The sequence below is a fragment of the Lingula anatina genome, chromosome 8 (assembly GCF_051362555.1).
Source record: "Lingula anatina isolate TDL-2025a chromosome 8, LinAna3.0, whole genome shotgun sequence".
Taxonomy (NCBI): Eukaryota; Metazoa; Brachiopoda; class Lingulata; order Lingulida; family Lingulidae; genus Lingula; species Lingula anatina.
The window spans coordinates 19,005,977-19,026,606 of record NC_141774.1 but is presented as its reverse complement, the minus strand read 5'-3'; the positions used below and the strand labels follow the sequence as shown (position 1 = coordinate 19,026,606).

At 38.0% G+C, this 20,630-nt stretch overlaps 2 protein-coding genes and 1 long non-coding RNA gene across 3 annotated transcripts; all 3 read right to left on the bottom strand.

Moving 5' to 3' along the window:
• Positions 1–2,559: 2,559 nt before the first annotated feature.
• Positions 2,560–4,850, bottom strand: LOC147760513 (uncharacterized). The gene is made up of 4 exons (XR_015335671.1): positions 4,728–4,850; positions 4,403–4,491; positions 3,657–3,782; positions 2,560–2,666 (listed from the first exon to the last, which is right to left on the bottom strand). It is a non-coding gene; the product is annotated as an uncharacterized LOC147760513 (long non-coding RNA).
• An 8,594-nt stretch (positions 4,851–13,444) lies between these two features.
• On the bottom strand, positions 13,445–17,854 carry LOC106165312 (uncharacterized). Its single transcript, XM_013543475.2, has 3 exons — positions 17,577–17,854; positions 15,134–15,281; positions 13,445–14,753 (listed from the first exon to the last, which is right to left on the bottom strand). Exons 2-3 carry the CDS (start codon positions 15,234–15,236, stop codon positions 13,807–13,809), a joined length of 1,050 nt encoding a protein of 349 aa, XP_013398929.2. The 5' UTR covers positions 15,237–15,281; positions 17,577–17,854; the 3' UTR covers positions 13,445–13,806.
• A 338-nt stretch (positions 17,855–18,192) lies between these two features.
• LOC106165325 (sodium-dependent glucose transporter 1B) lies at positions 18,193–20,509 on the bottom strand. Its single transcript, XM_086994047.1, has 3 exons — positions 20,400–20,509; positions 20,110–20,255; positions 18,193–19,625 (listed from the first exon to the last, which is right to left on the bottom strand). The coding sequence occupies exons 1-3, from the start codon at positions 20,507–20,509 to the stop codon at positions 18,565–18,567; spliced, it is 1,317 nt and encodes a 438-aa protein (XP_086850173.1). The 3' UTR covers positions 18,193–18,564.
• Between the last annotated feature and the right edge of the window lie 121 nt (positions 20,510–20,630).

Genomic DNA, 20,630 nt, shown 5'->3' with positions numbered 1-20,630 from the left:
AATCAGTTGCGATGCGTCGGGGATGGGTAAAACCCGGGAAATTTGAACAAAATCTTGAGACAGAGATTTTTCACCCATTTTATATTGAATTCCCACGTGTGGTAGATGAAAGTAATTTCTGAATCGAAAATACCAGCATTGATCAAGGCTTCTGTATAAACAGACGAGACGCTTTTAATGTAAAACCCACATATGTCTGGGTGGTTCAGTCCATCTCAGAGACAGTTTTATTTATTGTTCTATCCAGGTAAACAGATGGAAGGGCGGTTATCAAAGTTTGTAAACTGGGAAAAGAAACGCTAAAAGTTTTGTATACTGTCTACATCACCTGCAGAATTGTTAACATTTTTTAAACTTCTACACAGAACTGACAGATCGAATTGTCCCGTTCTCTTCGTTTCGGCATCACCTTTAATCTGAAATTAATCAACATCTCGCCATTATTTTGTTGAAACAACCCCACGACTTTGAAGGTAAACACGAATCGTTCTTTGTCGATTCATTTGTCCTGCCTTTCTTAGTGACGTATTCAAGCTTTTCAGCAATTCTAGAAACTACCCCTAACACATTTTCATCTAAGAACCCTGTTTCCTCTCTTTCTCTTATAGTAAACAATTTCATCTCCAACATTGGACAATTTATACACTTTCCAACAGCAACATGCTCAAAATCTTTGCCAAGGCAGAGGAGTGTAAATTTAAGTGTACATCTGGACTGAAGTATGCTATAGAGATCAAAGCATATGTAACAGGGTCGGATCCAGGGTTATTTGAAGAGGGTTGGGTCCGGTTTTTAGAAATGACAAGCCGCGGATGCAAAGCCGACCCTCGCCCCCACCCACACCCCACCTCTTGGCGTGGGGTTAAGGGCCCGCTTAAGGGCTCCGAAATTTTTTAGTATTTTAGAGGGCGCGATGCTGTGTTTTTTTTTTACAGAAATCTAAGGCGGGGACGACCAAGCCCCCCTGACACTTCCCTAAATTCGCCACTGTGTAACATGGGGACCATGCAAGGTTTTGTATTTTACAATAAAATCTTTGAAGTATGAATAAACATTTACAAACTCGCAACCATTCTCAAAGGTGACACTAGGTGAAGCTCTGACATTGATATTTTAAGTGTAATCTTTTTAAAAACATTAATCGCATCGGCATCTTAGGACGCCTTATGACGGCCAATAGACTTTCTCAGGCTTCGGAAACATATTCGTGAGGGTTTTATTTTTTAATATTTGAGATTTTTATCTGAGATTTTATTTGAGATTTTTATTTATTTGTAATACCTGGAATTGGAATGTTTTGTACCAAAAGCAATTCGCTTTGATTGCTCTTGATTGTGGTAGAGAATAGAGGTGCTTTTTTTTTTTTTTTTGGTCATTGAATTATTCCATTGCGGTAGATAAGATATTATTGTCGCACCGACTTATATAACACTGTTTCCATTGACATTCCGAAGGTATTAAAGTGCGCAGTACTTATACGTTATCTAGCCTCTGAACATTTTATTTGACATATTTGGGACGGAGGAAGTTAAGATGTGTAGTTACATCGTGTTCATATTACCTGTCTTTATATACAGAATATAGAAAAAAAGACGTTTTTTTATCATGCTCCTATTGTTTCTACAAGTGTTCTCTGCCCCAAATGCATAAAGATAAAATGTTATCTTATCGTGTTGTTAGAAAAAGTGCTTTTTTCTCTAAGCCCACGTCTTCATTCCCGTTTCGCTCTAGCTAAAAACGACCACTCGGCTTTACGTCTTACACCACTACACGTCACTTCCGGCACAATCCCTCTCCTCCGGTACCCTCTATTAAGAATGAGCAGAGCGTACTCCTTGAACGGACTAATTTGGGTGTCCGATAAAGATTACTGGCCGATTATCCCACCCTGTAATTATCATGCGGCCTTTATTGGTTGGAAGGGTTGGGAGTCCATGCGGCCTCTTGGTAAGGTTACTTTCCGGCGGCACTGTAGGATGCGTCTGTGGTTGCGTTCACAATGAGACTAGCGTACTTCAGTCAGCAGAATCCACCCACGGCCCTATATTGCCTCACAGTGTATGGTAGATTAAAGTCATTTTGGGGTAAAAAAAATAAGTATTGTTTAAGACCTGCAAAATCAGACGAAACGCTCTCTTAAAAATAAAAAAGCACGGCCATTACATTAAACTCTTTTTTATATTTATTTTTATTGTCTCTGTTAGTGGCGTCTTCTAGCTGTTGTTTCAGCTCATCTCCACGCTTCATGGAATGGTCCAGTCCAACCATTAACCAGATAGGATATATGTCATTTATACCGGGAAATAATAATGGATTATATTAATTAATTAATTAATTAATTAATTAATATATAGGTGCTGAAATGCGCTCTTTTCGTTCCCCTACAAAAATCAGTCAAACTGAAAATAGCACATAACAATAACAATATTGGTTGCATTTGACAATCTGAATTTATTTAGCAGCGACATTGTTCTGCCTCACATTATTCCTAAGTTCAGTTAAATTTCGTGGGTTCAGTTCTTTTTCAGCGAAGATTAAAGTCATTACTGATCAAGATCGAACATTTTTTTCCAAGTCTTCAAACGCTCCTTTAATCCCCTTCTCAGTCCTGATCATGTATGTTGAAATGGGCAGCGTTGAATTCATCGGAGTTTAGATAGCCAGCTCTAAAGCATAAAAAACAAACTATATTTTAATATAATACAATTTGGTGTTCACATCACAGATGTGCCGTGGTAGAGAATTGATTCATACACTATAAACTGCAATCTTCTTGAACACTGTGGATGCAGCTGGGGCATTTATATATATATATATATATATATATATATATATATATATATATATATATATATATATATATTAGGGATTGGGGGCTTACAGACCGTTACGTTGTAATGGCGTAATGTGGGTTTGAATCATGGCAGCAGGTTGTTTGTATGTGCAGCATTTTAGTGGATTTAATCGTGTATTCCAAAAAAAAAACAACAAAAACTCCGATGATAAGCATGCTGTAATAACATAACAATATTCAACGATCCAGAGCCCATTTTTAAATGAATAAGCTATCGTTTTTGGCTTATCGTCACTATATATACAGTACTGTAGGCGTAGTTCGATGTTTTTGTTTACCTGAAATATGACTCAGAAAAAAACGCCGCTTTGTAATTAAGAATGCCTTAACTGAATTAGCTGACTGCTGACCTTCTATCAGCATTTAAGGTTGAGGTTTTACTTAAATAAGGTGTCTCAGACTGCTTTGTACATTGGGCATTGGAATATAAAATGGTATTCATCTTCAATTACCCCTTGGGTTCACAGGCGACAGATTCTGTCGCACGTGTAGTTTTTGGCCTGGTCTGCCGCCCAGTTTTGTTGTGGAGTTTATGGTCACTAAGAAGTAGTTTAGCAAGGGTTGACAAAGTGTCATAATTTGTTATTTTATCAACATTAGATGTCCTTTTACACTTTTGCTTAGTATACGGAAGAGAAACAATTTACTGTTGGCTTGAAGTTTGCTATTGCATATTTTAATTATAGGTGTATCTTGTAACTCTCCCTCTCTCTCTCTTTCTCTCTCTCTCTCTCTCTCTCTGTGTGTGTGTGTGTGTGTGAGTGTTTGTTAAGTGCGATGTGCAATCATCGTTCAAACTCACCCCTATGCATCAATGGCGTTAAACACTCCCCTGGCGTCCATCTCACCATCCTCGGCGTCCTTTCCATTTAAGCGAGTGCATCTGCAAGAGCTGTCTGGTTTCCTCAACCATCCACGTGATTTCACACTGAAAAAAGGACGTCAGCTCAGTAAACCAAACTGAAGTAAAGAAATCGAGGGTTCGTGTAACAGAAAGTACGCCCTCCATGTAATCAGAATGGTTAGGGTTAGCCTGACCGAAGTGAATCAAAATCAAGGGCGTGGTTTACCTGTAAAAATGAATGGGAGGCGGAGTTTCTGTCATGGGGGACTCTCTGTCACGTTACACTGGTATAGATGATTTTGATGGAAACTCCATGTTCAGTTTCCATTTATTTATTCAATAGTATTAATTATGGGGTTTCTCGCTTAATTGCTTTCAGCTTAAGCGGCTTAGATGTCTTCCACGCCAACTGAAGCTGCTAAACAATAATTTCCACCTAGCACCTTCCGGAGGCGTGACAGACATCTTACCCGCTTTGTTCGATTGCAAATTAGCAAGAATCCCCTTGTAGATAGAGCGATCCAAAGTTAGTACGATAAGGTATGGGAAAACTCCTTAAATGCACGGAGCGTGGAAGACGTTAGCTGCTAGGATTTACTTACACACCCGCGCACATACCAATCTAATTACTGGAGAATATCCATCTTTATTTGTATGGAATTGAAATGATAGAGAGAGAGGGGGCAGACAAAGACTTAACTTACGTTGAAACGGGTCCGCAGTAATTTCTACAGCCATCTCTACATGCACAACCGAAAATATTACAACCTCCTTTTCCACAGTGAGGATTTTTCTGTAATGTAAAATGAGCAGTTATGGTTTTCTCTACCTGCTTGCCTTATTTGAGAGAGAGAGAGAGAGAGAGAGAGAGAGAGGAGAGAAAGGATTAATTACCAGGCGAGATATCAAATTGCAATAAACTATGTAAAGTGAACTTCCTTACACAAGTCCCATTTTGAACTCGGTACAAAGCCTTACAATAGTTAGGATCTGTTTGACGTCTGAAAAGCAAAACCAGTTATACGGTACCCTAGAGCAGTCGCCGCAGAACCCTCATTTCGCTACAGCATAGCAGCACACGGCGTTTGTTTGTTGCCAGACAACTGCCAGACAACACGCAAATAAACAAGCACTGAGATGCAAGTCATCTTCTGAAATGAAAAATGACAATATAAAATTGAGCAAACGCAATCTTACTTTCAAAAGACACTGAAAACGTACCTATTTGCTGTCAACAACGATAAAGAAAATCCAGATGCATGTACATGTAGATAGTAAAAAATTAAGTAACTTAATGCTTAAAAACGGAATCAGTGTCATGAAATGCATGCTTATACTATGCAGAATTTCATGGACACACTTTCGGCAGAATTGTTCCAGAGATCTTGTATGCGAGATCCGAGATCCTTTCTATCAGTATCTAATTAATTTTGTGTCAAGCGGTCTCAGCAATTTATACACTGTTAAACGGCTTTGCAAACCTTTCACCCTTTCAAAATACCAGTATTGTTCAAAGCGTTTGCAAAAACAGAAGTGACGCTTTAAAAACAAAACCCGCTTATGTCTAGACGGAAACAGTTTATTTTTGTTCTTTATTTTTATTTTCATCAGCAGGTAAGTGCATGATCGTGAAGTTTATCAAACTTTGTAAACTTTGTTTCAAAGTTATGAAAGCTACAGGTACGTGGAGTTTTTACTGCAGCTGTAGGTTTGTTCAAACTTTATTCACACAAAACCTCTACACGGAGTTTATAAAATTGTCTCTGCCATTGGTGACGACGTCACCTTAACTTTGGTTAAAGGGCACTCGATTCTAAAATATGCCTGCCCAGTGTGGCATGCTGGCACTGCAAACAGTGTAAGTCTGTTCAAAGTCATTCATAAATTGAACATAATTTTCCCCAATTTAAATTCTGATGAAGCTCTGGCCCTGTCGGATAATAATAATAATAATAATAATAATAATAAGTAATTGGCAGAAGAAATTGGCTTGCATACCTTTCTCTCTGTGAATTACAATAGTCTCGCCTGACTCGCCTTGTTTACATTTTGTTCGACCCGATTAGCTGTACAATGCCATCTCTATTTGGATCAATATAAATGCGCTTCTTTTTGTTCATCCAATTTAACTTGAATCCTGTGTATACACCTGTTTTTACCAATATAAACATCTCATTTTTAGTAAAGTAACACATAAATAATAAACAAGGCAGCAAAGCTGTCAAATGTACAGACAAAAAACAGAAAATAAAGATGCAAAAAAGGTCATTTTGTCAATTTTGATGCAATAATAAATAATGCTTATAATAGCACTGTCAGTCAACACTGAATTTTAATCTTGCACAACAGGTGACATGGTCAATAACAGGAGCGGACCCAGAGATATTTTCTGACAGTATTACAAAGTATCTATGTTGATCCATCCTCCATTTTGATGGTCTTCCAACAGAAAAAAATAGATACCAGTCAATATAAACTTAATAACCTGACTGTCTTCCGGAAGACCCAGAAGATGGTCTCAATCCACCCCTTCAATAAGATTACAGTTTCAGGACCATGAGAGTTCAAATTCACATTATGAAAGTCTCAATATTTGAAAAATGATGACAGTGCATAAAATAATATTACATAATGTTTAAAGACATAAAAAACAATACAACTGCTTATGTAGAAATACAGAAAATGTGCAGAGCTAAAAGTCACAAATGCAAGTGTTTGAGAAAAAATTATAAAGAAAAACAACAAAACTAGAAAAGCACTTTGAGAGTGCAGACCTCTGCCAAGGCAGCAATTGTTGATTATTATTGATAATTGATTGATTATTGATCCGGACCACCACCAAAAATTAATCATTGTCCTCTTTGGCCCACTTCCGACAGTTCCTGAAAATTTCTGCAAAATCAGTCCATAACTTTTTGTGTTATGTGGATGACAGACAAACAGGGGTGAAAATATAACCTCCTTGGCAGAGCTTGAGGTAAATATAATTCCAATGAAGCTGCTATTCAAACTTTTAATCTTCCAGTTTGATATATATATATATATATATATATATATATATATATATATATATATATATTTAAAACTTATTTGCAATATTAAACAAAATTTACCTGCATAATTATCACTGCTTCCTTATTATTAATCTAGCAAAGAGCTTTACCTTTGGGAGTTTACAGGGAAATATCAACAAGTGTGCTTTACGTAATCTCATTTAATGGCCTATAAAGCAAATGACTTTATAACTCTGAAATTAATCTAGTGATACCCAAGGGTAATTTACAGACTGACCCACTCAAAGGTCTTCAGGCCCATAAGTCACACCTTAAGAAAGGCACAAAACCATAATGCCCAAAATAGGAGAATACCAATCCTGATGCAATAATACATTATGTTTAACTGCACAGTCAACATCAACTTATGCACAACAGGTAACACAGACGAAAGTAAAAGCATAAGGCTTCAGGCCCATCAGAGTTCAAGTTTATACTTAGAAAGTGCCAGATTGAGAAAAATGAAAATTTCACAAAAAATGCATAAATACAATAAACATGATAATCCAATAGAGCTGGTTTTCTCATGAGCTGAAGGCCAATCCTAAAAATCGTACTTGTAAGTTTAAAATTATAATAAGTAGCACAGTTTTCTTTTCATAATGTTTGCAGTAGCAGTGCGAAAAGATTGTCAATTTTGATGTAACATTACATAATAAATTAGAGAATAATTATCACCAATTTTTGTTTATTGACTATAAATAGGATGGACATGTAGAAAATATGATTACCATTTGGCTTCATGTCCATGGGAGCTCCGAGTCCCACAATGAATATGCCAAAAAAGATAATGAATATAACACTAAAATGTATAACTTCCAGAAAAAGAAGCCAATTAGACTGCTTTTCTAACTCAGGCTGCATTTTAGTCCTGTGTTTCTTTTTTGAAAGTTTGACAGTCATAAGTAACACGGTTTTTCCATAATGGTCATCAAGGCAGCAGCACCAAAAATTGTGTTTTCTTCTATTTTGATGCAACATTACATAATGCTTAACAGCATAATGACCATCGATTTTTAATAATAAAATATAAGTGTCATGGATTTTCACAAAATGTGACTAGCACGGGTCTTCAAGCCCGTGGAGGTTCTAAGTCGCACCTTGGAAATGTCAATATGTGAAAAATTAAATTTTCACAAAAAACTGTTTAATTGCCAGAAAAATTTACCAAACAGACTGCATTGCCTACTGAAGCTGTATTTTAGACCCATGTTTCTTTCCTGTAAGTTTGAGAACAGTAATTGACATGATTTTTGTTAAATGGTCATCATGGGAGCAGTGCCCAAAATAGGGGTTTCTTCAAATTTTGATGCAACATTACATAATGTTTAACAGCATAATGACCATCAATTTTTAATTATAAAATATTAGTATCACGGATATTCAGAAAATGTGACAAGCAAAGGTCGTCAGGATCATGGAACTTCAAAGTCACACCGTGAAAATGCCAATAAGTGAAAAATTAAATTTTCACAAAAAACTGTTTAATTGCCAGAAAAATTTACCAAACAGACTGCATTGCCTACTGGAGCTGTATTTTAGTCCCATGTTTCTTTCCTGTAAGTTTGAGAACAGTAAGTGACATGATTTTCCTTAAATGGTCATCATGGGAGCAGTGCCCAAAATAGGGGTTTCTTCAAATTTTCATGCAATATTACATAATGTTTTACAGCATAATGACCATCAATTTTTAATTATGAAATATTAGTATCATGGTTATTCAGAAAATGTGACTAGCAAAAGCCTTCAGGCCCATGGAACTTCAAAGTCACATATTGAAAATGCCAAAATGTAAACAATACAGCACTGTTCTGAAATGGGTTTATTTCCATTTTTAACACTTTTTAAACATAAAACAAAATAAACAGTTTACTGCCATTTTTATATGACCAATGAAGAAAATTGATGAGATGGGAAAAGTATCAATAGAACAGTTTTAAATGCCCAACTTCCTCCATTCTGAGATTCTGAACATAGTGGATGAATGCATCTGACAAACTGCAATGATATGAGTTTATTTCCATTTTTGACACTTTATTACACAATACATGATAACAAGTTTACCATCATTTTTACAAAATCAACTAACAATGTTGTAAAGATGCAGGAAATGCCAAACAAACACATTTACGTATCTTATTAGTTCAATAATGAGACTGTTAACATGCCTAAGAATTGAATGTGAGGAAATGTGAAAAAACAGCATTACCTTTTAAAATAATGGACTGATTATGCTGATTTTCAAACTCAACCTGCGTTTTAGTAAGATTGGCCCCTCCTGTGAGTATAATGACAATTGGCCAATCTGTTTTTCTTATATTGTGTTATCAGTGTTGCATATATACTGAAAAAAGTGAAAAAAAAACAGCATAAATTCCCTATAAGTGACCCGATCGTGCTGATTTTCAAACTTGACCTGCGTATTATGAATATTTATCAGTTCTGTAAGTTTTAAGCCAAAGGGTAAAACAGCTCTTCATTTATTGTGTTATCAGTGCTTCAAAAATGCTGAAAAAAAGTGAAAAAATAGCCTAAATTCACTAAAAATGACCCAATCATGCTGATTTTCGAACTTGACCTGCGTATTATGAATATTCATCAGTTCTGTAGGTTTCAAGCCAAAAGGTCAAATGGTTTTCCATTTATGATGTTATCGGTGCTGCATATATGCTGAAAAAAGAGAAAAAATAGCCTAAATTCACTAAAAATGACCCAATCACGCTGATTTTCGAACTTGACCTGCGTATTATGAATATTCATCAGTTCTGTAAGTTTCAAGCCAAAAGGTAAAATGGTTTTCCACTTATCGTGTTATCGGTGCTGCATATATGCTGAAAAAAGTGAAAAAACAGCATAAATTCCCTATAAGTGACCCGATCATGCTGATTTTCGAACTCGACCTGCGTATTATGAATGTTCATCAGTACTGTAAGTTTCAAGCCAAAAGGTACAATGGTTTTCCACTTATCGTGTTATCGGTGCTGCATATATGTTGAAAAAAGTGAAAAAACAGCATAAATTCCCTAAGAGTGACCCGATCATGCTGATTTTCGAACTTGACCTGCGTATTATGAATATTCATCAGTTCTGCAAGTTTCAAATCAAAAGGCAAAATGGTTTTCCACTTATCGTGTTATCGGTAAAAGTGCACGGCGACGGCGACGGCGACGACGGCGACGACGGCGACGACAGCGACGACGGCGACGGCGACGACAGACGCAGATGATGGCTATATGTACAGACACATCTGTGTCTGTACATAAAAAACATAAAACAGGTGATAAATCATTCTGCCACTTGTTTACTACATCTCTGGGGTTGTTTTTATTACTACTACTACTAATAATAATATAGAATAATAATATAGAATAATAATTATAATAATAATAATACTTATTATTATTATTATTATTATTATTATAATTCGACCCCCCCCCCCCCAAAGGCTCCGTCGCCGTGAGCCGGCCTCAGTTTTAAGACTTAAAATCTATTTCAGAAAAGATCCTTTACCGCTGAGGGGAGAGTAGTGAAACACCTTCAATTGAAATTCAATTTTTGCTCCAATAGCGAAGATTAATAATAATAAATTTTATAATAAGTTTATGTGTCTGTGTTGTGCCCAATATTTTATGTCCTAGCTCTTTCAGCCTCTGTGTTCTCAACAGTATCCAAACCACATATGATACAAATTAAGTATGATAGACGAGCACTCCTGATTAGCTGGCTGACTGATCTATGTTGCATTTTCATTTTCACAAAAATATTCAACATTTCATCATCTTTCTCCATTCAATCCCCATTGCACCATCAAGTTAAGTAGATTAAAATACTTTTTTTAATCAAGAACACCAGTATTGTTCACAGCTCTGTAAAAACAGTATCAGCAATCTCTATATAGTATGAAACAGCTACCCAAACCTTCCATCATCTTTTTCCACGCATCCTACACTGTATTCCCGTGCAAAGTAGATAGAATTAATTTTAGCATTACAAACTTGCCAGCATTGCTCAAAGCGTTTACAAAAGCAAAAATACGCTTTCGAAATAAAAACCATTAATGTCTGGGCGATTCAGACTTTCTCGGAAACAGTTGTATTTATGTTTCTATCCTGGCAGTTATATGGATGTGAAGGCTATTTGTAAACTCGCTTTAAAGGTAACAAAATTTGTGTGAAATTTCACTCTGCCGTCACCATAACTTTGGGTTAAAAGTCAAGGGTTCACAAGATTGCCAGAGTTGCCGATCAGTCAAGACAGCAAATTTAAGCCTTGCTTTCTTTATTCTTTCGGCCTGTCTTCCTAAGTTGCGTCCTCTTTAATGGCAGTACCCTTTATTCTTTCAGTGCATCACCTATTATAAACCAAATGGCCTTTTCTAGAAGTGTGAATGGGTTGAATGGACGCTTCCACCAGTTCACAACGTTAAAATGCGGCGGTAATACAGAGTACACGTATGTCTCAGTTTTGCATTCTTTGCCGTTTTGATATTAAAACCACACAGGTTAATTTTAAAAAAATCAAATAGAAAAGTAATTAAGACTTAATGGCATAAGTTAATCAAATTTTTCTTTAAATATACTGTGTTTACACATCATTTAAAATGAAGGAGTAATATCTTAAGGGCCATTCATTGAGATACACCGTACATGTACATGTAGCTAGTGGAGAACTGTTATGATGGGATAGGACTTGTTCTACGGAGGAGACGTATGGCTGAGTTTTGAATATTTTTTTTTAAATAGCAGGCCCCTAGCCAAGGGGGGTTCGGAAGGTTCGAAAGAACCGCCCTTTTGCTGGGAAAAGGTCCACTCTGGATAAAATTTGATCTAGGTACATGAAAGTTTTATGGCAAAAGGTCCACTTTTTCAGAAAATGAACCCCCCATTTGAAATTGCTGGCTACGGGCCTGAATATTGAGGTATCCCCGACAACTAACGGTAATATAACCAAGAAGTGACAATTGCATGAATAAGAAACTTTGTTTGCTTGCTGTCAGTACGGTAAAAGGTCGTAGATAGCCGTCGCAGACTAAAATTAGATGATTCACACATTTTGTTAATTATAATATCACATTTGTTGTTAAAAAAATAACACCTGTTGCTTCAACCAGGACCTGGTTCCAACTCTTTGGTATCAATCTTGTCATCATTTACGACAAACACCTCTTTTTCTCTTCCGCAGCCACAAAAACATTTTAGCTACGCACAGTACGTTACGTGACAGAGATATACTGGTTGCATTGCAAAATGAAACCGAAATTAATTCATACACTACATATCATAATAATATACGACAAAGAATGATGAATGAAGTAAAAAAAAGTAACGCAAAGTGAACATTTAATTACACGTAAACAAGGGCTGGTTTTGTTAATGTAATTCTGAACAGGTGAAAGGAAAAGGTACCCTGAGTGTCGGTGCGTCCAAAACGTAGTTGGGACCTAGGCTTAACTTGTCGACATAATCAACAGTCGCTACGTGCGATCTACGTCCTAGCCCGACGCAAGGAACCTAAAAACCGTGCGTGCAAAACGTAGTTGGGACCTTGGCTTTAGCAAGAGAGACGCGCGTTGTGCAAGACGCACGTCGCAAGCAATGAAGAAGCAAGTGCCCTTGCGTGTTGAGTAAGGCGCACGCCTTCACAACTAACGAACGAAGTAGAGAGCACACCGGGAATGTGTCGCACATGCGTCACCACCAAGCCTGGTGTATAAAAGGCGTGCTCACGTCGCACGCTCGTGTCTTTACAACGAACGTCGACTGTGAAACGTGTACAACAATTTTCAACTTTTTTAAAGATTTGCTCAATTCTGAAATGCGTGCGTCCGGTTGTGACCGAGGCTTTAAGGGGGATCTGTTTCTTTACCCGCTTGAGGCAGAAATAATAATGGGCTAATGATGTCACGTCAAACATACATCGCTAATTCGAACTGATGACGAAAGAGCAGCGTTTTTGTTTTGAAAATAGCGATTTTGATTTTTAACTAATGTCTCTTTCCTGAACAGTTATGAATTCCGCCTATTCATAAAAAAAACAACAGGTTTCAGACTAGCGGGGATAAAAACATTACCTCCTCTTATGAATGACATGATATGTTAGAAATATATGAATAAATAGAAAAGCATACGTTTGTAAACTCTGTGTATAAGAATAGAAAGCGTGTACCTGTAACAGTTCTGCAGAATATACAAATATTACAGGAGTTCTTTGTGCATGTACACTGTGACTGTAAGGGACAATATAGAAAGTCTAAAGGACTACCCAAGCAGTAGTACATGTATCAGGCCCGTAGCCGGGGGGGGGGGGGGGTTCGGGGGGTTCGAAAGAACCGCCCTTTTTGCTGGAAAAAGGTCCTCTTTGGATAAAATTTGATCTAGGTACATGAAGGTTTAATGGTAAAAGGTCCACTTTTTCAGAAAACGGACCCCCATTTGAAATTACTGGCTACGGGCCTGTGTATATTGGACAGTCTATCATACATCCAAGAGGCTTGCTGTCTATGACATATGTCCTAAAGGAGCCTATCACTGTAGCATCTTGGGCAAATTTCCAATAGGGTCTTATAGGACAATTAAGGACATCCCACAGGATTTTTAAACAAATTCCTATTATTGGACTCCTACAAGAAATTTTCCGCGAGGAAATGATAATAATAATAATAATAATAATAATAATAACAACAACAAAGCGCTGTTATAGTTATTTTGTCATATTCTCGCAAGCCATTCCAATCTAATGTTGCTTATATCATATTGCATAGAATAGCCGAATAATAGTGCTCATGCATATACTGGTGCTTTTTTTTTTTCTCGGTAAGTGTATATTCTGAATAGAAACCATAATATAATAACAATTTATAGTCACATGAAATATTGCATAGCGTCTCATAAGCGGTCACCACAAAGAATTGTATGATGATATGTGAAATTCTTATCGTCTCCTTACAGAATGAATGGGAATTAATGAGCGGAAAAACACATCGCCATTTTTCACTATTTCACCTGTTAATCCTGTTGCCACATTCACTGATACGAAAGCGATGGCAACTATCTCGATCAAGCCGTATCATTTTTCCTGCAAATCATGGTAATATAATCTTTGCTCTTCTGTCTCCCGAGATTAATAATCCGCCTACTGCTGTTTCTGGGGTTACGGTCTAGCTGGTAGCGCTGCACGGCAACGAGGCTGTTATGCGTGGTGATGCGCATGCGCGAGGAGTAAGTCAAAATTGACAACGCGGTTTGCGTGTAGCGGTGGTTTCGTGCATTGGACCCAGGGGGCGCCACGCAGTTGATGTCACGTGCACACCTCTCCCACGTGAGTAGAATCTTCCGGTGAGCTTCGCTACCTTTCACCCATCCGCTCACGAGCTCAGAGAAAGAGGATTTGGCTTTAAATGCCTTCTTTTTCTTATGGAAATATTTGAACGTCCCCTTGTGGGAACGCTTTCTCATGTCTTTGTCTTGGTCAAGTAGATAGAAATTCAAGTCTCTTTCCAGGTGCTCCCTGATCACGGTTAGTGATCCCCGCACATCAGTCTCGGGGTCCATCCAAAGAACGCGGTGGTGGGTTTCCAAGACTTCTTTTAGAATGATGGGTTTTACCACTCGCTGTTTCAGAGATTTCACATGTTTTGGGTACCTGGAGAAATCGAAGGACACCAGTGACGTCATGCACCACTTCCGGATCTGGTGCCGCTGTTTTTCATCCAATCCAATGTCGTAAATGATGATTTTTGTCTTTGGCTCCCAAAAGTGGATGGAACCCACCAGATTTGAGAGTGAATTGAAGCTGTCTTTGTCTGAAGCTGTAACGATTATTAAATCGTTTTTGGAGTTTACTGGTGACTTCCTGGTGTCGACACTGGGGTGTTTAATTGTTTCAAATTTTACATTTAACACGGATGCTTGACTGGGTTTACCCAAGTATTTCAAGGCACTGTTAGCTTTCAAAGGCTTTTGCAGCTCTCGACTTTTTGCAGGCCCAATCAAAGGCAGATGAGCTGATATAAGAAAAAATATATAAATGGTAAAATACTGAACATGGTTTAAAGGCAAAGAAACAAATATTACATGTACATGTATTACGTGCGTGTATTGCAAACAGGTTACCTCAGAAAGACAAAATACATTTACAGAATTGATTGTTTAGAATTTCAATAATCATTTTTTTTTCTTTTATATCAAATGAAATATGTATCTTTTAAAAGGTAGTAAACAATAAATACACTGAGTTCTATCCTCCGTTTTTGTATCTTGACGTTTTCTAACGGTTGATTTTCCTTATCTTTTAAGCAATGATGACAAAGCATAGACTCTTAGCACTAATGCCAATATTCACACACTCACACACACACACACATCCAAGGTATATATATCTTACCTTTCAGCCTCGCCAGTCTCTCGCCGCACATCCACAAAATGCTGATAGCAGCGCACAGCGCAACTAACACAATCAGAAGAATCCACCAACGCCTCATCCTCATGTTTTACTGCACTTAACCAGTCTCGTCTACTTTGTGCTGAGCCCTCTTTAAAAGATTAATAAAGTGAATGAGAAACAAATCACTGGGGTAATGTGGATGACACTGAAAATGAGGTCGCAGTTAATCCAGAAGGCTTTCAATTATTGTTCAAACATTGATTAAAGTGAGAGCAAATGGCATTTAGTGCCGTAGCTCATGTTTAAGTCCATTCCTGAACGGTTTAACATAGAACATTACAGATATGCATATATATATCACATTTTATGTAGATAAAACCTCCCAGGACTGCAACGGAAACGAAAACAAAATAATCAACTTTATATAACACCTTATACTACATGTATTACTGTACGTAACTGACAACACTCATTCTAATCTACTAATAAGGTTACAAGACGGTGGCACTTATCAACGACGTTACACTGTATACCCTGTAAATGGCCTGCGGCATGTTTTGCAGGATAAGCCTGATACATTCACTTGTCATATTAAGCGCATTACATATATTTGGCTGGAATAGAGGTATAAAAACATGGCTATTAAAACGATGATCCATATACATCAGCATAAATTTAAAGTTTTGGATTTCATGTTAGGGTAAGCGAAAAAAGGCAGCCAACAAAATTTGTATAATCACTGCGCCCTGGATGTGACCCAGCTAAAACTAAAAAAAAAAAAACGCATTCGTACTTATTGAGCTTTTTTGTTAATTGTGTTTTTGCCCTCCAGGCGCTACAAATACACCCGCCAAACAACCATGTGACGAGTCTTATAAATTGCCAAACAATGGGATCAAATCACGCAAAGCCAGTCTCTGGCGACCTGTATACAGGTTGAGTCCTTCACCCAAGTCGAACCAATAGAGGACCAGCCAACTTCTGGTTGACAAACGTTTGTCTGGTCTCTCGTCATAAAAATAAAAAAGTCCTGTTGTGTATGTTCTATAGGCTCGGGTCATCAACAGTGGTATATATGGCTATCCATATATTCAAATTATACGCAATGATATTTTTCTTAATGTTACACTACTCTGTACCGTACGGGGCCATATGCTGCACAGCCTAAAAAAACGGAGGGAAGAGTCATTGAATGATAACCATAATAACTGGATATACAATAAACCGGATCTCCTGTGACATCTGTTATTTATATCCAAATTAAGACCAAACGTCTTTTTTTACCAGTAAGCGGTGTGACAGAAAATCAATATAAAACAAAGGCACGTGGGTGCGCACCTCTTTGTTCTAAGCTTATTAATATTCATGGACATTCACTTGTATTGGCAATAAAAATGGACCGTATTCATTATAAGATATGAAGGATCCAGGTACATGTATATAAGTTCATGAGAGCAGTGGTGTTCAATCCCTTATACAATGCGCACACACACACACATGAATACGCAATACAAATGCGCACATATACCGTAACACATTCTCACTCACTCACACACACACACACACACTGTATGTACACACACACACACCCACACACCACAAAACCCACGAGACTTTGACTCTACCCGAGCACACGCTTTGAAGAATTCGTCCAAGCACGCGTACGCACTAGCTGGTACTGACATAACGAGCGAATGCACATCATAATTTCAAGCATAGCTCTTTTTCTCTATTCCTGCGAATTAACGCGATTCATATAGCTATAAATATTAATAAAGCCAGGCAAATAAGGCTTATTTTGGATTATAAACATAAAAAACAATACTAACCGCAAATAGTTTCTATCAGATGTGAATATCTAGATAGAAGACATGGGTCACATGTACATGTAGAGGTGAATGGTCAGAGTTCGCAGATGCAAATTAGAGAGCATCATAAACAAAACAGAGAGACTACGAAACAATTAAATCCCCCATGCACCTGAGATCGTAAAATCTGCATAGAATGATATTGATGCCTGCATAGTTTACAACAACATGCACCGATTAAACAGTGACATGAGTCAAAATGATAGGTCTACGAGTATCTGTTTTATCAAAACAGCATGCTACAGTTGAGGGAGGAGGGATATAATTTGTGATTATAACTACTGTAAAAAGGGACAGTTTTAGTGCCATATACTTGGTATATTTAGTCTCATTTCACTTGTTTAACTGACATTTGCAAGAAGAAAAAGCTGAAAAGGGGGTACCTCCGAAAATAAGGGGAGTATGTGTCCACTACCCCCACCCCCAATCTTCCCCGTTCAGCACTGTGCTGCAGACCACACATATGGTGTATGTGTTACATTGGTCTGACGTCCTCCATATTTATCACCACAGTATGTGCCCACAGTGTAGTCTTTTAAACGTTTTACGTTTAACAGCATGGTGGCTATACTTACTCGTGAGAATGCTGTTCCGACTGTTGTCACCTGACCATTCGAACGAGCGTGTATTTCTGTACGCATATGGCCTTAATCCATGACTCGTGGGTCCTCACTAGATAAACGACTCCACATAGCGACCTCGTTTTCATTCCTTTACATGAGGAATTTCTATTTAAATGGAGGCTGCTGGTTTGAGTCTAATGCATTTACGCACGTTATACTGGAAGAGGACGGGTTTTCATGCGACTGTTAAATAGCTCTCGGCATGCGACATAGCAATGTATGAGGGAGCGGCCGAATACATGGCATTTTCTTTCCTTTGATTTCTTTGCTGTCACTGCCACAGCATGCATAATGTAGGGGGTCATTTCATACAGCTGTATATGGAGAGAGAGAGAGAGAGAGAGAGATGTACATTTGAGGCATATACTACAGATGAAGAATGTTATTATGAACATATTGTGAATAAAGGCGACGTTGGAACATATAATTACTTCACTGGCGGACCCAGGGCTTTTGTAATAAAAAAAAATCCCTTTTCTTTCTTTCTTTTTTTTTTTTTTTTGTTTTTTTTTTTTGTTTTTTTTTTTTTTTTTGTTTTTAGGGGGGGGGGCGAGAATTAGAAAATTCGTCAAACGGTTCCTTCTGTGTAGTTTTATATCTTAAAAATTCTATACGCCAAAGACAAACATTGGCTTCAAATATATGAAACAGTTGCAACTCACAATATAACACAGCTTCACTTGTTAATAACTAAAGCAATAGATAGATAGATAGATAGATAGATAGATAGATAGATAGATAGACAGTCAGACAGACATATAAAGTAATAAAGATTAGTAAATAGGTTTAAATAAATATGCAGCTCAGTTTGTGATTTTGAGTATCGTTTCATACCAGCAGAACAGATCACCAGTGCCATATTTGTGCTTCGAAATTTGGCTGTGTTTATGAAATTAACATCTTGATAACCACACAGGTGTTTCTCGAGTATATATACAAATCAATTAATCAGTGACTCCTTAGAACCAACATCATTTTGTGACCACGTGGAGTTTGAATTACACGTGGCAACCGCCTGTAAAGTTATCACGAGAACCATCGAGAGAGCTGCACACCCACTCGCCATATACAGTAAGGGTGGGGCTCCGTAAAACTGATAAACGTATCCAGCCAATGGCTGTCCTGCTATACCTCCAAGAGAGGATCCAATGGTTGACAATGCAGAAATGGCTGCCCCGACTTTGATATATTCATTGGCCCACGATAAGGCAGTTGAAAACAGCGGCGCTGTAGCAACAGCACAAATACACGTAAATACCCAGTACATAGACTGGCTCTGAAGTCCCAAGAAAGTGAACAGTAAAAGAAATGTTATAACTAAAATCGGTTCTACCACGAAGATGGCTTGTATTGATACGCAAGGATACAGAAAAAGAGGGACGACTTTTCCCAGAGCGTATGCGGCCCCGAAGACTGTAAGTAGAAGCGTTGCCGTGGGTTCCGTGAACTGGAGATCGGTTTCGACTGCGATAGCGTATAGAAAGCTATTTAAAGGAATTCTTGCCACTTCATATGCGAATAGCAGAAAGAAGTATAAGGCGAGGAACTGAACGCCGAAGCAGAGTCGACCACCTGTGTAAGACGCAGGGTTGAGGATGGCTTTGACGCTTTTACAGTGCACATCGTTGCTTTCAGTGGTTGGTCGCTTTTGAGCTACTGCCCTCTTTGGATTAGATAAATATAGCACCAAGAAAGAAACCATGACTGTACAACTGATGCCACCAGCCACTGCGTATGGTATCTGGATTCTTGTTGGTCCACATAATGTAGAGTTTGCTCCTCTTTTCTTCTCATTAAGGAGTTCATAATCTCTCAGGATTTCATACGCGGCTGTCGTCATATCCACTGGTGTAGTGTTACCATACTGAGAACACAATGGCGCCAGAAAAGGTTCGACCAATAGAGGCGCCACCGTCTCCCCTGCCCCAACTCCGACGTGTGTTATGTGAAGAGGAATAATTGCCGATTTGCCCCACATCTCAATACACGCCAGATTTCCTCCTAAAATGTAACCAAATCTCTGACTGATCCATAATTGTACAAACAGTGTCTATACTAGTGTACAGTATATACTTCACCTTTTATAGGAGTTTTTTTTCTAAATAAACATGCGGATCCAGAGCTATTTACTGACAGTATTCCAAATTATCTTTGTTTATTAATCCTCCGATTTTGACCGTCTTCCAACAGAAAAAAAATTAGTTACCCGTCAATGTAAATTTGAAAATTTGACCGTTTTCTGGAAGACCCAGAAGACAGCCTAAATCCGCCCCTCATGTCATGAATGCGATATTCGATTGTGGTAAAATGTAGCGATTTAGAAAATATCTAGGCCATATACAGAACCCTTGTGTAATACATGTAGATCACCCATGCATGCAGGTAACTTGGTAAGCATATTTTATATCATTATGTTAATATTGTAACGGTCGCATTTTTTATTAGAATATCAATGAACTATACCACGTGTCTGTCTAACAAATACCTGTCACTGTTAAAGCATATCCCAGCCCTTGCAAGAAGGTCAAGACATCCAGAAGCGGTACGGCATTGGCCCAGGGTATAAGGGCGGTAGAAGCTCCCAATAAAAGCATGCTGAGGGCAAACAGAATGTCCTGTTTGTCTGGAAACCTGGAAGTAGGTCAAGGTTTTCTTCATGTCAAATGGCATTCGACTTACCGTAGTTACAACAGGGGAATCAGAGATGTCTTCTTTGGTGAAGACCAGTATTTAAGGACTGGAAAGTTAGCATGTAATAAAAATAATAATAATAACCAATATAGCTTGGCTTCGAATGTCACTTCCCAATCAATACACACGGACCCAGATGTGACCCATATGGGGTTGTGATGTGGGTCCCAGATGGATTTGTCCATGAGCTCCATGGTGGTTCTTTGTGGGTTATACCAGCTGGGCTAAAATGAAGGTCACAGGGAGGACGCATATGGTTCGTCGTGGGCTAATGCAGTTTTTTTATATATATACAGGGACAAAAAGTGGGCGACC